Here is a 17,602-nt window from a genome sequence, read left to right as displayed (position 1 = left end):
TCCTAACTAACCATACACTAATCATACACTTCACTTCCCTAAATTAACTCCCTCCTAACTAACGTGGACAAGGCCTCCTTGAGTTTGTCACTAGTTCAACAAATGCCACCTGAGGAACACAGTCAATAACCCAGTGTTTGGAGGAGCCCAGTGGACCAGACCCCAGTGGACCAGACCCCAGTGGACCAGACCCCAGTGGACCAGACCCCAGTGGACCAGACCCCAGTGGACCAGACCCCAGTGGACCAGACCCCAGTGGACCAGACCCCAGTGGACCAGACCCCATGCCCTTCTCTGTCAGAGCAGGAGAACCAATGTGGCAGTGACATCACAATCAATCCTCTCCTCGGCTGCAGCCAATCTGGTGTTGATAAGAGTCTCTGAAACGTAGAAATAGAATAAAATAGAACAGATTCTGTTTGACTGACACTATGATCAGAGCATAAAAATCAGTCTAGCAGGACTGAAGTGGAGCAGTCATAAACACATTATGAGCCCCAGGACTCAGAGGGATGTGCAGTACGGCGTCCATTTTCCTCTGTAGCACAGTCCCAGCCTGGCATTCCTTAGCCTGCAGCATACCTCTCTTTCCCCCCCCCCCCCCCCGGTCTGGTACAGCTCAAGCCAGTAACTAGACGGAAAGTTAACCAGCAGAGGAAACATCAGATGAGGTGGGCTGGGAGGGACAGGCCGCTCCTCTCCTCACCCGACCTTAGGCCCAGTTTAGCCACGCTACTGCTCTGCAGCTGGGGACACGTGATTCTCTTCTGACTGCAGGCCTGGAGGGCAGGGTTGACAACCCCTCCTCACACCTCCACTGCATTCCACAGCCACCGAAGGGAGACAAGCCTGCATTCCAGACACCACCGCTGAGAGAGAAAGAAGATAAGCGTTAGGCATAGCAAGAACTCTGAGTTGGTCCATGACAATCATTCACATTTCTGTGAACACTTGCCACATGTCTAGCAACAGCTCATATACAGGAAGTGAGAATGCAGATACTTCAGTGTGGACCATTAAAACATCAGTATAGTCTTATCCTGCTCATCAACATACCATTATTCATGCTTTATGACAGAGACAAATCCCCACAAATGTAGGATAGGATTTGTTCCCGTTACTTTGTATTGCTGTAATATTATTACAAATAAAAATAAAATACATTTGGGGGATTTCAAAATAAAATACCTCATATGCCTTAACCCTAATTTTGGCATAAACCAATACACATCAAGGCTTATCATGATTCTAGACCGACACAAGTACTGCTTGTCAGCTCTGGAGCCAGAAATGTGTTCAGCTGTAGATATGTACATTTTACATTGTGGTTCCTCTGGGTCCTGCAGCTGGAATCTCTTATTCCAGTCTTTCTTTGTGGCGCCAGATATTTTAGAATCTAATTTCCTTCCCCTGCTGTTAAGATGAAACAGTTCATTTGAAGAAAAAAAAAAAAAAAGTTACATGTTCTGAATTGCATTTTGGGAAATAATACTATTCTGTCTGCGGGAGCTGTGTGTGTTTGTGTGTATAGGCATGCCTAACAGACACCAAAGCATGGTGGGTTACAGCAGACAGACTGCTGGGGGAAGTTTAAGGCAGCTTAATGAGTTCGCACCTCGGAGCGGAGCGGAAACCTGGTAATACAGCAGGAGCCTGAGTCTCCTCAGTATCAGCTACTGAGGCCACACCCTCACATCCCAGCTACTGAGGCCGCACTCTCACATCCCAGCTACTGAGGCCGCACTCTCACATCCCAGCTACTGAGGCCGCACTCTCACATCCCAGCTACTGAGGCCGCACTCTCACATCCCAGCTACTGAGGCCGCACTCTCACATCCCAGCTACTGAGGCCGCACTCTCACATCCCAGCTACTGAGGCCGCACTCTCACATCCCAGCTACTGAGGCCGCACTCTCACATCCCAGCTACTGAGGCCGCACTCTCACATCCCAGCTACTGAGGCCGCACTCTCACATCCCAGCTACTGAGGCCGCACTCTCACATCCCAGCTACTGAGGCCGCACTCTCACATCCCAGCTACTGAGGCCGCACTCTCACGTCACAGCTACTGAGGCCGCACTCTCACGTCACAGCTACTGAGGCCACACTCTCACGTCACAGCTACTGAGGCTACACTCTCACGTCACAGCTACTGAGGCTACACCCTCACGTCACAGCTACTGAGGCTACACCCTCACGTCACAGCTACTGAGGCTACACCCTCACGTCACAGCTACTGAGGCTACACCCTCACATCCCAGCTACTGAGGGTACACCCTCACATCACAGCTACTGAGGCCTGTACCCACTTACCATGAGCACTAGAGAGCGGCTGCTGCTCTCATACTATAGTGCATACATATTACACAATACATGTAAAAACTGTTTTGTTTATGTTGACTAATATGCTAATAACACCACTGCAGCGAGTGTTTGTGTGTGTCACTGTGTAGGTGTCCTGGCAATCCCTGCAGCTGTTTTTAATAAAAAATATAAAAAAATCCACCAGGGTGGAAGACGAACCCCAGCCCCACCACCACCAGGGTGGAAGACGAACCCCAGCCCCACCACCACCAGGGTGGAAGACGAACCCAGCCCCACCACCACCAGGGTGGAAGACGAACCCCAGCCCCACCACCACCAGGGTGGAAGACGAACCCCAGCCCCACCACCACCAGGGTGGAAGACGAACCCCAGCCCCACCACCACCAGGGTGGAAGACGAACCCCAGCCCCACCACCACCAGGGTGGAAGACGAACCCCAGCCCCACCACCACCAGGGTGGAAGACGAACCCCAGCCCCACCACCACCAGGGTGGAAGACGAAACCCAGCCCCACCAAGAGTACTACCCCCCTGCTACCAGCCACCCTATCACTGTTTCACAAGTACAGCACCTTTAAATATAGTTATCTTTCTATTTAAAGTCAGGTTTCACATTGAGCTGCATTCACGTTGCAAAGCAACTAATCTCAACTCGGTCCCAATGAGGTGAAGTAAACTCTACAACCTCAGAGATCAACGATCACCAGCTTTACTACCATCAGACAGGCTCAGAGAACACAGGCTCGTCTGTGTGCATCTCAGCCTGTCTCTTCTTCATATTAGTAAAGGGTCAAACAGCCATAAACTCTCCTCTGTGTTACCTCACAGGTTGGCCTTTCACCCATTTCCTAACACCAGCCCATACCAGTGAGTCTGGTTAGTCCACTACAGACAGTAAGTGGACTAACCAGAGTCTGCACCCTTTTCTCTATATAGTGTACACTACTTTTGGCCTTGGCCTGAGTGTACACAAAATCAGGAGTTGACTGTAGTTCCAGTCCTGGGCAGAATTATGTATTTTCACCAAAACCCTGCAGCCTCTACCAACCCGGAGTCAATACTGCTACCCCACAATGCACTGGACCATGGCCCATCGTCGCTCTGTCTCTGAGTTGCCACCTGATTGGCTCTGCCCAGTTCCTTGGTTTCTATGTTTAAATCATTGTTAGCTACAAGGAAATCTCCAGAACAAGCGTGTGTTTAATGATAAGAAACGCATCAAAGGCTACACACCCAGTCATAAAAGAAGTCACATAAATCCAACGGACACCCGCTGCGTCAAACTGAAGTAATCAAGTGGCTAATTTCAGTTTCGCAGTGTCCCTTTCCCTTGAAAACATCTGCTCATTAGACCCCCCCCAGCTCTGCCCGCGGGCTAACGGCCCAGCTCTGCCCGCGGGCTAACGGCCCAGCTCTGCCCGCGGGCTAACGGCCCAGCTCTGCCCGCGGGCTAACAGTCAGACAGCATACTAATGCAAAGGAGCATTGTCTTACCAGAAGTTGTGCCTGACAAAATTCTAACATAAAACATGGTTCCTAGCAGACACTGGATCGAGACTAAACAGTTGGACAGAGAATACAGCTGTTACAGACCAAGACCCCCCTTCAATGATACACAGTGTAATAACTCGGACTTATTACCGGCTGCAAGCGTTTGAAGAAGCCCTACAGCGCTGCCGACTCATCTGTTTTAAAGTGATCATCAAATTATAGTCTGAAGATTAAGTCGGCCATTTTAAGCACCTTCTCCCTTTGTATTCCGCACCATGGAGAAAAGGCCAATAAAAACCCTATTCGTTTTATGCAAATGATGCTGCGCCAAGGGCCATAAACGTGACAGATTGATTACTCTGGAGACTGAAGACTGAGTGGGGGCACGTGCCCCGAGTTCACCCAGTCTCTCCCTCGCTCTCTCGAGGAAGGGGGGGGGGGATGCTGAACACAGACGCCATTATAAAAAGGTTCATTCAGAGAGCGTTCCTGGTGGTCTTTAATAAAACATTAGTATTGAGCGGCGGCAGTGGGCCTCCCTCCCTCCCTCCCTCCCTCCCTCCATCCATCCATCCATCCACGGCCCCTTCTTTAAAAACAGCAGTCGGGGGAGGCCCACTGAAGCCTGCCCACCGGCCTATGACCCTGCCCAGGTGTGCCCCATCACAGAGCCGCCCACCGCCTCAGGTTTCAGTTGGAACAGTTAAAATGGGCCTCTGTTTCTGGGATGTTTGTGAGAGGGGGGGGCAGAGAAAGAAGAGGGGAGACAGAAGAGGGGGGGGGGGGGGTGAGAACAAACAGCCATTGCTAGGACTGTTGGGTGTTCGAGGAGACCTTGTTGAACTTTGTGCTCAGATCTCCGGTTACATTCTATCTGCCTGTAGTCCTACACCAGCACAGTGTCGGGGCTAAGCTAGGATACCCCCCCCCCTCCAACATATGTCAGCTAAGACCCAACTCATGATTAACTACTCTAGGGTGCTATACAAGCAAAAGGAACACAGAACAAATCCACAGGAAATAATGTCATTACAGCAGAGTTCCTATTCTTTTACTCTAAAATAGTTCAATTAACTCTGCAATGAGTGAAATTAACACTCAGTGGTGTAGAATAAGGGTTGAGTGTGATTCTTACTGTGTAGAATAAAAACTCAAAACCACACCGTTCATTATATTCTCCAGCATGCTCTATTGCAGTTGCAAAACGTGTTTGTTTCAAAATCTGTGTTTTTGCATTAATCTTATGCAATACAAAGATAAAATAACATTTGTTTTTCGAAACTATTTCAATCTGTTTATCTTATTTCACCCGTTACTGAAATGGTTGTTCCAGTTTAGATGGTTTAGTCAGTCTCATTTACTCATCTTCCTAACCCATCCTTCTGGGGTGAATCCAGGAGGGGTTTCTGTTTGAGAGTCTTGAGGTTTACCTATTCTTTTCCCTTTCATACAGTTTTTAGCTGTATCCATTTTGTTTCAATGTGTTAAAACTGTTGCACTGGTATCCTGCCGTAATATTACTGGTGTAAATGTTTGTGTTCCTGCTGCCATGTGTGAGAAATGGAGCTCACTCAACAACCTACACTTAGACCTCTGCTCTACAATAAAACAGATTGTTTCTTGTCTAGACTAGGAGTCTACGACAAACCATAATACAAGTGTTTACAGTCAAAAATATTTTTTGCATCAACAGTGAGTGAATGGATTTTAGCCTGAATCTGTGGTCAGACCCATCTGGAGAGAAGACAACTGAAAACTAGCTGATCATTACACTAGAAGAAACCGCCAAGACAACTCAAATCTCCCCACCCCAAATCAAGTCTCCCCACCCCAAATCAAATCTCCCCACCCCAAATCAAATCTCCCCACCCCAAATCAAATCTCCCCACCCCAAATCATTACCAATGGAGCTGAAAGCCACACCTTTATTCCTCTAGAATTAGAAGGAAAAGGGTGGTGTGTGTTTGTAGTATGAGTGGAAGACAGGGCGGTTTCATAAGCATGTAAAACACAGTAATAATAATTTTCACTTTTATTTTCTGTTATGAAAAGCATTATACATCTCAAAGCGCATAAAAAGCTAAACAAATAAAACATTTAAAATTGAGATGGAACGTCTCCAGATGAAAGGCTGGGAGTTGAGACAGTTTGGATTGGAAAGGCCTTGTAGCTTCAGCGGAGGAAGCATCGATGGTACAGCCAGAGAGAAGCAGTGTGACAAATTGACCCAGAGGGCTTCTCTGCCGGTCAGTTCCTCCATAGGACCCGCTCCTCTGTAGCTACTGGTCCTCCATTGCCGAACATGTAGCGCCCACCTGTGTGATGCCACCGCTGCTGAAAAGCGCACAAACAGCCACCACATTTTAGCAGTGGTTAAACGTTGACTTGGAACTTTTTTTCGTGCTCAAACTCCGCCTCTTTTTCTATTTTTCTAACAGAAATGGGGTGGGCCTTTGGTGTTTCATCGATGTGTCATTCTGGTCATGCACGCCGCGACCGATGTAGCCAGTAGCCAGTTGAGGCTAGCCAGTTGAGGCTAGCCAGTTGAGGCTAGCCAGTTGAGGCTAGCCAGTTGAGGCTAGCCAGTTGAGGCTAGCCAGTTGAGGCTAGCCAGCCAGCCAGTTGGAGCTTGCCAGTAAGTGTTGAATGTCATTTCACAGGATTTGTTTTTGAACAGAAGCTGTAGAGAGCGGTAAGAAATGGCCCTTCTGTAGAAAAACAAAAAAACGTATTCATCCATTTTTCTTTTGTTTTAAAAGCGTTAAAATGACCTGGTATGATGGTGCATTGATCAGTTACACCGTTTAAAGACACTTTTTTTGCCCGAAGTTGACCTTTAAGAACAGTCCCTGAGCCTCTTCTGTCATCTCTGGACGCAACATGCAGTATTTAAAAAATAAATAAAAAATCCTGACCGATGAAACCCAGGCTGCATTATTTGAATCCAAAACAGCCAGCTAGCTACAAGCTAAAAACAAATGGTACTTTACAACAGAGTCAAGACTACGAGATGTAAGTGATCAACCCTCAGAGCAGTCAAACTCCCAAAATGTTTTTACTACAAATTTGTAGTGAAGTCTCTAGCAGCCAACTGGAGTGTTGTCAACACGAGGGAGAGAAAAACCCATGGTTTTTTTCTACCCTGGTTGAAAGTTGACAGCCTTGGGAGAAACATATTTTTAATTCTATTCCACCCGTTACCACGAGCCCATCCTTCCCAATTAAAGTGCCACCAACATGAAGTGCGCGCGCGCACACACACACACACACACACACGTGTTCAAAAGTTGAGTCACTTAGAAATGTCCTTGTTTTTTAAAGAAAATCAAATTTTGTCCATTAAAATGACCTCAAATTGATCAGAAATACAGTGTAGACATTGTTAATGTTGTAAATGACTATTGTAGCTGGAAACGGCAGATTTTTATGGAATATCTACATAGGCATACAGAGGCCCATTATCAGCAACCATCACTTCTGTGTTCCAATGGCGCATTGTGTTAGCTAATCCAAGTTTATCATTTTAAAAAGGCTAATTGATCATTGGAAAACCCTTCTGCTATTATGTTAGCACAGCTGAAAATTGTTGTGCTGATTAAAGAAGCAATAAAACTGGCCTTCTTTAGACTAGTTGAGTATCTGGAGCATCAGCATTTGTGGGTTCAATTACAGGCTCAAAATGGCCAGAAACAAAGACCTTTTCTTCTGAAACTCGTCAGTCTATTCTTGTTCTGAGAAATGAAGGCTATTCCGTGCGAGAAATTGCCAAGAAACTGAAGATCTCGTACAACGCTGAGTACTACTCCCTTCACAGAACAGCGCAAACTGGCTCTAACCAGAATAGAAAGAGTGGGCGGCCCCGGTGCACAACTGAGCAAGAGGACAAGTACATTAGAGTGTCTAGTTTGAGAAACAGATGCCTCACAAGTCCTCAACTGGCAGCTTCATTAAATAGTACCCGCAAAACACCAGTCTCAACGTCAACAGTGAAGAGGCGACTCCGGGATGCTGGCCTTCTAGGCAGAGTTGCAAAGGAAAAAAAAAACCATCTCAGCCATATCAAAGATTAAGATGGGCAAAAACAGACAGCATCCCAGTGTCACCTCTTCACTGTTGACGTTGAGACTGGTGTTTTGTGAGTACTATTTAATGAAGCTGCCAGTTGAGGACTTGTCATCCTACTGCCAGTCATCCTCCCAGTTTAGTTTCATGTCAAGTCAAAACAATAGTTACCTACAGCCATCTATACCTCTGCACTGTTTTAAGAAAAAGTTGAGCTGTTCACGGCATCGATAAAGCCAGCCATTCAAACATCCTTCCCTCCCGCTCCCAGGTCGTCCACATGGTCCTCAAATCAGCCTGCCAATACCGCTAAACTGCATTTGCCTTTTAAAATCAGGATTGGAATGATTTTAATAGCGCATTTTACACTGAAAATATAAAACGGAACATGCTAAAATTAACAATTTTACTGAGTTACAGTTCATATAAAAGGAAATCAGTCATTTGAAATAAATTCATTAAGCCCTAATCTATGGATTTCACATGACTTGGAATACAGACATACATCTGTTGGTCACAGATACCTAAAAAAAAAAAAGTAAAGTGGTAGGGGTGGATTAGAAAGCCAGTCAGTATCTGGTGTGACCATCATTTACCTCATGCAGCGCGACACATCTCCTTCACATAGAGTTGATCAGGCTGTTGACTGTGGCCTGTGGAATATTGTCCCACTCTTCTTCAATGGCAGTGCGAAGTTGCTGGATATTAGCGAGAACTGGAACACGCAGTATTACACATCGATCCAGAGCATCCCAAACATGCTCAATGGGTGACATGTCTGGCGAGTATGCAGGCCATGGAAGAACTGGGACATTTTCAGCTTCCAGGAATTGTGTACCAATGTTTGCGACATGAGGCTGTGCATTATAATGCTGAAACGTGAGGTGATGGATGAATGGCACAACAATGGGCCTCAGGATCTCTGTGCATTCAAATTGCCATCGATAAAAGCTTATGTCTGCCCATACCATAACCCCACTGCCACCATGGGGTACTCTGTTCACAACGTTGACATCAGCAAACCGCCATACACGCTGTCATCTGCCCGGCCCAGTTGAAACTGGGATTATTCCATGAAGAGCACACTTACTTAGCATGCCAGTGGCCATCGAAGGTGAGTATTTGAACAGATTTTTTTTTTAAATAATAAATATTTTTTAAATTGGTTACGACGCCAAACTGCAGTCAGGTTAAGACCCTGGTGAGGACAACGAGCACGCAAAAATTCTTCATCTGCTGTCTGGTCTCTGACGATCCCGTCCCGTTGGAATACTGCCAAATTCTCTAAAATGACGTTGGAGCCGGCTTATGGTAGAGAAATTAACATTAAATTATCTGGCAACAGCTCTGGTGGACATTCCTGCAGTCAGCATGCCAATTGCATGCGCCAAAAACTTGCTACATCAGTGGCATTGTGTTGTGAGACAAAACTGCACATTTTAGAGTGGCTTTTTACTGTACCCAGCACAAGATGCACCTGTGTAATGATCATGCTGTTTAATCAGCTTCTTGATATGCCACACCTGTCACGTGAATGGATTATCTTGGCAAAGAAGAAATGCTCACAAACAGGGATGTAAACAAATTAGTGCACCAGATTTGAGAGAAAAGCTTTATGTGCGTACGGAACATTTCTGGTATCTTTTATTTCAACTTGTGAAATATGCGACCAACACACTTTACGTGTTGCATTTATGTTTCTGTTCAGTGTAAATTGTGGTTGCGACTGCCATACCAAATTGACGCCCCTGTTGCCACATCCTAGGATCTAGAGGATAGAGCCTGAGGCCTGGGACCAGCTCACAGATATTGCACACTCCTCACCAAGGAACTGCAGTGTATTGCAAGCACTGGCCTGAACTCTGTCTTGCTCCTGTGCTGAAAGTGATTGAGGGCTAGAGCGACGTGGAGCGGCTCTGTGTGTCTGTAATTACTGCCAGACTGACATTCCTATTTCCTACTGCTCCATAAACTATCGACTTCTCCATGTTTATCATCCAACACCCAGCCAGAGACCCAGCCAGAGGCCCCGATTAGATAACGCTGTAATCATCGGCAACCATGACAACCATGACAACAGAGGACTGAAACTGTTTGTCGGTCCTTTCTGATGTCCACCTGTGCCTGGGGTCACTGATACTGGACTGACAAGAGGACAAATGACTGATCTCGCCCGACCGAAAGTGTTGTAAAGTCCTCGAGCACCTGGAAAGCTATATAAATCCAGTCAACTATTTGTATTAAGGCCATAGTGTAGTAAAGGGGAACAACTATGAAGGAGAGCGATGCTTTAATATCGACTGAGACCAGAGTGGAACAACGTGACTTGACCTCTTCCTACACGCCTACGCACTGTCCTCCAGATTTATAGGATTTGGGTCGATCTAGAGGGGGACGCATGTGTTAACAATTGGTTTTTTTCTTTCTTTCATTAGTTTGTTTCCATTGCCGAAGTTCGATTTGAAACACATGGATTTGTTTTGTCTGTGATGAATCTCTTTAATAGCTCTGCAGAGATAAACCGTCTCCTCATTTCCATGTTTCTTTACAAAGATGTCCTTGCCTGTGCCGCCCTCTTAATATGGGTTTATCAATTCATCTCCCCAATGACTTTGAGACACTGCAATTTCCCCTTCTCATTGTTTTTAGAGTTTAACCTGGGTCTGTGTGACCTGTTATGTTTTGTACGTGTTTGAAGAAGCCACTCACCAATGATCCTAACAGCCACTTCTTCCTTTTGCCCCGTCACTACGCTGAGAGGTACTTCCAGGTACTAACGAAAGCTGTGGGGATCAGCGAGTAGGGCACGCTGGTCACGCTATCCCATGAGTCTGTAGAGGGGTCGTAACAGTCCAGGGTCTTGCACCTCTGAGCCCCAAAGTATCCCCCCACCACGTACAGCCGATTGCCCGACGCCACCGCGTGACAGCTGATCCTCTTGGCCATCACATCCCCGAACTTGGACCACTGGAAGGTCTCACTGTTGAAGCGGTAGGCCGAGCTGGCAGAGAACTCTGTGTCTCCACCGATCACTACAACGTGGCTTCCTACGACAGCCGCCGCCGTGTAGCGCCAGAGCTGAGGGCAGGAAGCAGGCACCGTCCACCTGTTCTGGACCGGGTCGAAGCACTGCACCTTGGGAAACTTATCTCGGTTGACGCTGGTGCCCCCGAAGACAAACAGCTTGTTCTTGGCCCCCACCACTGCAGCATTGCTAACCCCCTCTCTGAGAGGAGCTACAAGGATCCACTTGTTGGTCTGTGGGTCATACTGCTCCACCTGTTTGAGAGAGACTGACGGAGAGGCTGGGAAGGAGCCGGCCAGAGAGGTGTGTCCACCTACAACGTACAGGATGTGGTCAAGCTCAGCTGTCCCGTGTCCGAACCTGGCCACCAGCATGGGCGCGGCTTTAGACCACTCATCATGCAGGGTATCGTAGACCCACATGTCTTTGGAGGCCCCGTTCTCAGAGCCCCTCCCCCCAGTCACGTAGACCTTGCAGCCAATGGCACAGGCGCTGCACTCCTTACGAGGGCTGGGGATGTCCGTTTTGGGGGTGATCTCCTTGGTCTTGTTGTCGATCATGTACACCTTGTCACACATGAAGGTCTGACCTCCCAGGAGAAGCAGGGCCTGGCTGACCTTCCTGGGCCTGGCACAGAACCCCGTCACAATGCCGTCGTTCTGGAGGATCCTCATCTTACATCGCACTGCATCTTCCACGATCTCCCGGCCCACTTTGTGTCCCATCACCAGCTCCTCAGAGGCCACGTTCTTCAGCAGGTATGTCTCGGGTAGCAGGGCCAGGCGCACACAGCGCAGCAGCTCCGGCAGGTCACCCAGCCTCCTCTCTATGTCCGCCTTTACCCAGTCTATCACAGCCTCGTACACCAGGCTCTCATCCTCCACCTCCAGTTCCTCGCTAAACACAAGCTCCTGAACCTTGTCTTTAGGGAGACTAAGGAAGTCCTCTGTCCCGTTGAGGGTGGCGAAGTTGGCCAGGCACATCCTCCAGGAGAGCTCGTAGAGCCGCTGGCACTGGTGGGCGTCTGACAGCAGCATCATGCCCAGGCAGTTGGACGGTGCCAGGTTTTTCTCTAGGAACTCAGAGCAGGCGTCTCGGATGTCGTGAAACTGGAGCATGTCCCCGGCCTCCAGAAGGGACTCTGCGTTCTCCTCGTTGATGATGACGCGGGCCGAGTAGGCATAGTCTAACAGCAACTCCAGCACCTCCGGGTGCAGCGAGTCGTGGAAGTTGACCTCGGCATCGCGGCTCTCCCTCAGGCCTCCGCTAAACATGGCCTCAAAGTAGCGGCTGCAGGAGGCCAGTACTGCACGGTGGCAAGGGAAGACACGGTTCCCGGCCCTCAGGACCACATCAGTGAAGACTCTTCGCTTACGGAGCAGGTTGAGCTGGGTCAGGAGGCTGTCTGCATGAGACGTCTTGTGGAATAGCTGGATGTTCATGGAGCCAGAGCTAGAGCGGGACTTCCTGTTTTCGTGGTTGCTCACAGACATCTTGGACCTGGAGGGCAAACAAACAAAATGTTAGTAAATATATCTCCATATATTTCTTTAGCTTTACAGGCTTGACATGGTCTTGGATATCAAAATATGTTCCGCTCTCTTTACAGACTTATTAGGGACATTTACATTACTAAAATATGTCTAGTGAGATCTATCGCTCTTCAACATCAGATTTGCAACTTCTGTTTACACTAGCCTTGGGATGTGGTGTGGCCAAATCCACATTCCTGTTTCATGTGTGAGCACTTCACTATTTATATTTTGAACAACTTTCACTCCACTACATTCCCAAATAAAATTATTTACTTTTTACATTTTCCCTGACATCCAAAAGTACACGTTACATTTTGAATGCTTAGCAGAACAGAAAAATGGTCCAACTCACACACTTATCAAGAGAACATGCCTGGTCATCCCTACTGCCTCTGATCTGGTGGACTCACTAAACAGAGAACATCCCTGGTCATCCCTACTGCCTCTGATCTGGAAGACTCACTAAACAGAGAACATCCCTGGTCATCCCTACTGCCTCTGATCTGGAAGACTCACTAAACAGAGAACATCCCTGGTCATCCCTACTGCCTCTGATCTGGAAGACTCACTAAACAGAGAACATCCCTGGTCATCTCTACTGCCTCTGATCTGGAAGACTCACTAAACAGAGAACATCCCTGGTCATCCCTACTGCCTCTGATCTGGTGGACTCACTAAACAGAGAACATCCCTGGTCATCCCTACTGCCTCTGATCTGGAAGACTCACTAAACAGAGAACATGCCTGGTCATCCCTACTGCCTCTGATCTGGAAGACTCACTAAACAGAGAACATGCCTGGTCATCCCTACTGCCTCTGATCTGGTGGACTCACTAAACAGAGAACATGCCTGGTCATCCCTACTGCCTCTGATCTGGAGGACTCACTAAACAGAGAACATGCCTGGTCATCCCTACTGCCTCTGATCTGGAAGACTCACTAAACACAAATGCTTGGTTTGTACATGTTGGAGTGTGCCCCTGGCTATCTGTACATTTTAAAAACAAGAAAAATTGTGCAATCTGGTTTGTTTAACATAAGGAATTTGAAATGATTTATACTTTTACTTTTGATACTTAAATATATTTTAGCAATTACATGTACAGTTGATACTTAAGTAGATTTAAAACCAAATACTTTTACTCAAGTCGTTTTTTACTGGGTGACTTTCACTTTAGCCATTTTTAATGAAGGTATCTTTACTTTTACTCAAGTATGACAATTGGGTACTTTTTCCACCACTGCTGATATATGCTGAGTGCTCCACTTCCGCCTGGCTTGATCGCCTTTGTCTGGTCCCTGGTGAAGACTACAAACTTCATGTTTTACACAAAACTGTTCTTACTATTGCATCACCTCACTAGGCTTTTAAGCACAAACGCGAAGTCATGTTCTTTCTTTTTTCAGGAGGGGAGTAGGCTACATGCAGCGATTTACATTATCAACATATTCGTACAAACTTTTGTCGTCGTCAGTATTTCAAACACAAGCACTGATACAAAAACGCGATTTCCTGTTCTTAGATGCTGAGTTACATGCAGCTGATTTACTCTCGCCACTACAGATATACGTCCCGCTGCTAGACAGACGCGCAGTCTAATTGGCGATTGTACATTACTTTTTCCATCATCATCATCGCAAACATTGGATAAGATGCGCAGTAGGCAGACAAGTCGTGTTTTTCTTTCTTCTTCTTCCAGGAATGATATAGGAAGATATGGCAGCAACTATAAAAAGATTAGCATGCATCAGAAAACGTGTCCAAACTAGGGGACTGGGTTGTGCAACTACAATGTCAGTTAAAACTGACAGACAAAGTTATAGCCTTCATAATATACATGTTTTGGATTGTTCGTTCAAATCGCCAAAATGTTGTATTTTATTTAAGCTGTTAAGAAATTTGAGGCCGAGACATTGGCTACATCATGGTGGTTAAAAAGAAGGTGCGTAAAGATAAACGTGAAGGGGGGAGCAGCAGCTACGAAGGCGTAAAATAACGTGTGCAGAACGTGATCCGGATCCGTCGTTTTTAAAAAGAGCTTTCTGGAAGGGGCGAGGTGTGGCCTTGTCTTTACACCAACACTCAGAGGGGATGTGGTAGTAGATCTCTCTTTAACAGATATTTTAGAGATGCACTTGGGAGATATCTCTCGGCAATTTCCTGGTTCCTAAAATTCTAAGTATTCCTATTTTCAGTTTGCTACAAAACAATAAAGTATAGTTTAGATAATCATTGTACCATCTAAAACTATTTATTTTTTTAAACGTAACTTATGTATAGAAATAGCGCACATAGAACAGATCTGCTTCTTAGACTTGCTATGAATGAGAATGACAGATCTATAAACACACATGTACGTCTATGTGAATTTGGTCAGGTTGTCCAAAAGTGTATTATTGGACCTTGTTTGTGTTGTCAAAGTAGTGTAAAGAAGCCCTTACCCTGCCAGCATAGATGTTAAAGCAAACATTAAAATGTAACCCTGACACTCCCATTCTGAATAAATACAAGCCTGGCCACTAAATGTCATTAGTCTATAAAGCCATCATCTCTTATCACTAGGATGGATCCGGAAATGAACTCTGGACTTGGAAGATGAAATGATACATGATAAGGTTTGTGTTTACACACTGGCAACAAGGGAATCAAAAATCATCTGTCAAAAATCTACCAGTAATCAATTAATTACTGACAAATGAATAAAAATAGAATTTAATCCTCATTAAATACCTAGTTACATTAGATAAAACCAGATGAGGTGAATAAGTACGCTACCTGGGTGTGGACATCCCTTTCCTGGCTTTTATCAGCACTTTACGCCTATGAATCACCGCGCTAACCGTGACTGTTCCCTCGGTATCCAGCTCATATTAAACGGTGCCACAGGCAACACATTCACCCCCCTGTTGAAAACCCAACTCCTTACAGAACATCACCTTCAGGCTACAAATTGGTCAACACTAAAAGCAAATTAGCTAACTTTAAAAAAAAGTCTTTCTTCAACAAATTATATACAATTAAATTGTAGTTATTTCAGAAAACATTTAATTGCTTGACGGGCAGAGGTAACTATTTAAAAAAAAAAAATGGAAATATTCACATTTCATGAGGCTTATTAAAGTCCCCAAAACACCTGCAAATCAATACATTAATAGAATAAGGGCCAAGAATAAAAAGGTTAAGAAAAAAATACAAACATTGTGCTTAACCAAACTTCCCGAGGTACAAGGACTCCAACACGACACAGAGTGAAATCCCATTGGTTTTGTGCAGTCTTTTGTGCATACTTATTAGTAGCCGCCAAAGACAGTCTTTAAATGTAAACCATGTCCAGCATGCGTTCAGCTTCTTCTGAACTTAGATCAGCCTGGCAAACATACACGGCTACTATTACAAGCTCCGGATCAACGGATCGGATGTTACAAGCAGCTATAGTTATGTTTCGGAAAGTACAAGAAGTGTCAAACAAGAACGTATCTCTGTGATCGAAACAAATCCTTACCTAAAATCGTCTTGGAGCAATGCAGGAATATCCGACCAAAACACCATGCAATGGGCACCCAACTTCTTCGTGAGTTTGATGTATTAGTTCACGAAATAGCTTTCTAAATAACGAAGATCAGACGATGTTTCTCCTAGAGAGATGGAACACTGGTAACCCATCTGTTATATTTCTTAGTGTTTTTAATACACACTAAATGTAAGCGTTTGTAAAGTTGTTGACAGTGCGTCTGCGTTGGAGACAATACCCCCAGCTGTAACGAAGCCCAAGTTACAGCTCCACACGCCCCTCCTACTCATCTCTATGCATGCTCTCGTCCAATCACAGCAGAGACGAAAGTTTGAGATTTCCCCCCTGGACAATTGAATAATAGATTAATATACTGCTATTTTTTTTAAATATATTTTGTATTTATTTAACCTTTATGTAACTAGGCAATTACATATCAATTTTGTGACAGATATTGATAGAAAACATTACCAATACTTAGTCAAGCTGTTTTATCGTTGTTTATTTAACATATATGATTTCTGTAATGAAACAGTTTTATAAGGGTTTGCTATACACTTCACCAGTATGCTTGCATGTCTACAGACAAAAGACGGCTATTGTACTACTACTGACTTACATGTACAGTACCCATTGTAATGTAAGGTTGGTCAAAGTCCAATAATACAGACTATGGCTCATTGTTTTTTGGAAATTCTTGTAATTTTCTGAAGGATTTAGTATGGTAATCAGGGATATAGATTAGGGGAATTAGAAGTTATTACCGTTCCAATTAACACACATTTTTATTATAACACTGAATGGATTTATGCTCAGAGAGAAATCTCTGGAATTGTACATTGATGCTGAACTCGAAATTCCCCAATAGTATGCCATACCAACAAAACAAATGTAAGCACATAGAGAGAGAAACCCTGATAGGGGCAGCATCGATCAATCACATTTATTTTATTAAGACCTTTTCACATCAGCAATTGTCACAAAGTTCTTTACAGATACCAAACATAAAATCCCAAAGAGCAAGCAATGCAGAGGCAGAAGCACAGTGGCTAGGAAAAACTCCTTAGGCAGCATCAGACTGTCCCAATCCAGAGGGGAAGAGACTTCATCACCTTCCTCCCTGTCTACCTGCCTGCCTGTCTGCCTGCCTCCCTGTCTACATGTCTGCCTGTCTACCTGTCTACCTGACTTGCCTAGTTAAATAAAGGTTAAATAATAACAATGACAAATAAGAAAATACCTCCCTGCCTGCCTGCCTGCCTGCCTGCCTGCCTGCCTGCCTGCCTGTCTGTCTGTCTGTCTGTCTGTCTGCCTGCCTGCCTGCCTGTCTGTCTGTCTGTCTGTCTGTCTGTCTGTCTGTCTGTCTGTCTGTCTGTCTGTCTGTCTGCCTGCCTGCCTGCCTGCCTGCCTGCCTGCCTGCCTGTCTGTCTGTCTGTCTGTCTGTCTGTCTGTCTGTCTGTCTGTCTGTCTGTCTGTCTGACTGAGACCTGGGACCTGTGTTGTGTTCCCCACCAAAGAGACCTGGGACTTGTGTTGTGTTGTGTTGTGTTCCCCACCAAAGAGACCTGGGACCTGTGTTGTTTTCCCCACCAAAGAGACCTGGGACCTGTGTTGTTTTCCCCACCAAAGAGACCTGGGACCTGTGTTGTGTTC

At 45.7% G+C, this 17,602-nt stretch overlaps 1 protein-coding gene across 1 annotated transcript; it reads right to left on the bottom strand.

Moving 5' to 3' along the window:
- Positions 1–227: 227 nt before the first annotated feature.
- enc3 (ectodermal-neural cortex 3) lies at positions 228–16,239 on the bottom strand. Its single transcript, XM_029708178.1, has 3 exons — positions 15,941–16,239; positions 10,587–12,402; positions 228–869 (listed from the first exon to the last, which is right to left on the bottom strand). The coding sequence occupies exons 1-2, from the start codon at positions 15,985–15,987 to the stop codon at positions 10,626–10,628; spliced, it is 1,824 nt and encodes a 607-aa protein (XP_029564038.1). The 5' UTR covers positions 15,988–16,239; the 3' UTR covers positions 228–869; positions 10,587–10,625.
- Positions 16,240–17,602: the final 1,363 nt, after the last annotated feature.

This window comes from Salmo trutta, chromosome 22, assembly GCF_901001165.1.
Source record: "Salmo trutta chromosome 22, fSalTru1.1, whole genome shotgun sequence".
NCBI lineage: Eukaryota > Metazoa > Chordata > Actinopteri > Salmoniformes > Salmonidae > Salmo > Salmo trutta.
Note: the sequence above shows the minus strand (reverse complement) of the source record. Positions and strands in the feature narration are given on the sequence as shown.